This window comes from Octopus bimaculoides, chromosome 30, assembly GCF_001194135.2.
Source record: "Octopus bimaculoides isolate UCB-OBI-ISO-001 chromosome 30, ASM119413v2, whole genome shotgun sequence".
Classification (NCBI taxonomy): domain Eukaryota; kingdom Metazoa; phylum Mollusca; class Cephalopoda; order Octopoda; family Octopodidae; genus Octopus; species Octopus bimaculoides.
This window is the reverse complement of record NC_069010.1, coordinates 293953-296749: the sequence shown is the minus strand read 5'-3', so window position 1 is coordinate 296749 and position 2797 is coordinate 293953. Positions and strand designations below refer to the sequence as shown.

General features: G+C 33.3%; 1 protein-coding gene across 1 annotated transcript in view; it reads right to left on the bottom strand.

Moving 5' to 3' along the window:
* The window catches only part of LOC106869324 (leucine-rich repeat-containing protein 15), a 39389-nt gene that overhangs the window by 26963 nt on the left and 9629 nt on the right, over nt 1-2797 (bottom strand). The window contains exons 7-8 of the mRNA XM_052978053.1: nt 1535-1606; nt 155-226 (exon numbers count right to left, since the gene is read on the bottom strand). Coding sequence (XP_052834013.1) covers nt 155-226; nt 1535-1606 — 144 coding nt within the window. The remainder of the gene's footprint in view (nt 1-154; nt 227-1534; nt 1607-2797) is intronic.

The window sequence follows — 2797 nt, the reverse complement described above, 5'->3', positions numbered from 1 at the left end:
AAGAAGAAGAAGAAGAAGAGGAATGAAAGCAAGAAGAAAGCAGATTACATAGGTCTTACTAATGTGAATGAGAAAAATCGGCAAATGATTTAATATTAAACATTGAGAATTATATCGTGAGTGAAAGAGTCTGAAGAAAACAGAGGCAACTTACAATCTTCGTAAATTGTAGAGATTCGCAAACGATCCATCTTCGATGTCCGTAATTCTGTTCGATGATAAAATTCTGCATTATGAAAGGGAGGAGTTTTCAAATGAGATAATATAATAATAGTTTCGTGATACAATATTCAATACTGAGTGATAACAGTGAGAGGAATATGGAGAATAATTAGGAGGAGGAGAAGGAAGAAAGGAATATGGAGAAGGTGTTATAGGTATGCTTATGACGGTGATGATGATGATCATCATTATGATAGCGATTTTGATGATAGTAAGTCTGACGATGGTGATCATGATGATAATGACGATTGTGAAGGTAATGAGGATGCTAATACTCGTGTTGATGAAGATGTAGTTGGTGATAAGATTGTTGGTGATTATTATCATCGTGTTCACTGCTACCTGGCTGGTGCATCAGACGAAAATGATACTGCCAATGGTAAGGATAATGATATTGTTCATGATGATCATCATAATGATAATAATCATAATCATCATTCCCATCATGAAGAAGATTTTGAAGATGATGCTGCTGCTGTTGATGATGAAGTTCGTGATGATACTGATGATGACGATGATAATGATTACGTTGATGATGATGATGAAGATGATGATAATAATGACGCAGTTGATGAAAATGATGGTGATGACGATGGTCATGCTGATGTTATTGAGGCTGATGTTTAAGAAATGATTATTATGATGTTGATGATAATGATGATGGCGATGATGATGATGATGATTATAATGCTGATCTCGATGAAGATCGTGATGATGAAAATGATAATGATTATATTGATGACGAAATGGTCATGATAATGATAAAGATGATGATAAAAATCTATCACTGCCAATTACAATATGGCGATGATGACGTTAATGAAGATGAAGCTAATGATCATAATATGTTGATAAATATCAAATGACGAAGAATCGAAAAGAAGGTGAAAAAGAAAAAGGAGAGAAGTTAAAGAAGAAGAAAAGGAAAGAAAGAAGAACGAGAAGGAGGAGAAGCTGCGATGGGAGAAGAAAAACAAGGTAAAGATGATGAAAAAAAGAGGAAGGAGAAGGAAAGATGGAAGATGAAGAAGAAAAAAGAAGAACAAAGATTAGTAGAACAAGAATTAATATGAATAGGAGGAGGAGAGGAGGGGAAGAATGAGGAGGAGGAGAGGGATCAGAAGGGGAAGAGAGGAAGAAAAAGAAGAAGAAGAAGAAGTATAATAAGAAGAAGAAAAATGAAAGCAAGAAGAAGAAAGCAGTTTACATATATCTTACTAATGTGAATGAGAAAATCGGCAAATGATTTAATATTAAACACTGAGAATTATATCGTGAGTGAAAGAGTCTGAAGAAAACAGAGGCAACTTACAATTCTTTTAAATTGTAGAGATTTGAAAACAATCCATCTTTGATGTGTTTAATTTGATTGTCGTAAAGATTTCTGCATTAAAAAAGGGAGAAGATTAGAAATAATATAGAATAGTTTCATGATACAATGTTCAATATTGAGTGATAAGAGTGAGAGGAATATGGAGAATAATTAGGAGGATGAGAAAGAAAGGATTATGAAGATGGTGATGATAATGGGGATTCTGATCACGATGACGGTGACGATGACGATTACAATGGTGATCTTGATGTGTGATGATGATGATCATGATGATCATGATAATAATGATGATGGGGACAATGATAAACGTGATGATGATGATGATGATGATATTGCTGGTTTTGATGCAGATGTAGTTGATGTCGAGAATGATTATGATCATGAGGATGTTGATGATGATGACCATGTTCATTATAATGAGGGTGTTGCTTATGATGAAAATGGTGGAAACGGTGATTCTAATGATGATGATGCTGATAATGATGACGATAATGATAAAGATAATAATCATGATCATTAGCATCATCATCAGGTGTTGAAAATGCTGATGCTCTTGATGATGATTATGATGATGGTGATAATGATGATGTGGATGATGACGATAATAATGACGATGATTATGAAAATAATGATGAATATCGTGATGGTGTTAATGATGATGACGATGATGATGAAGATAATGATGGTGATAATGATCATAATAATGCTAATAATTATGAATTAATAGAAGAAATAAAAGAAGATGAAGTAGAAAAAGTAGAAGAACGTGATGAATAAGAGGAAACAACGGAAGAAGAAAAAGGTGATGATGCCGATGATGATGATGATTATGACGCTGATGATGATAAAGATGCTGTTGATGATGATAATAATGGTTATGATAATTCAAATTATCAGGATGATACAGAAGATGATAAAGACAATAATGTTGATAATGATGACGCAGGCGATGAAAATTATGATGACAATAATGAATATGATGATTATGAGAATGATGCTGATGATGGTAAATAACAAACATGATGATGAAGATAATGATGACGATGATGCTGATCATAATAATTATGATACTTATAAATTAACAGAAGCAATAAAAGAATAAGAAAAAGAAGGAAAACGCGATGAATAGGTGGGAGAAAAAGAAGAAGAGGAAGAACAAGAACAACAGGGGGAATAAAAGGAAGAAGACAAAGAAGAGGGGGAACAAAAAGAAAGAAAGAAAGTTGATGCAAGAGGACTAGA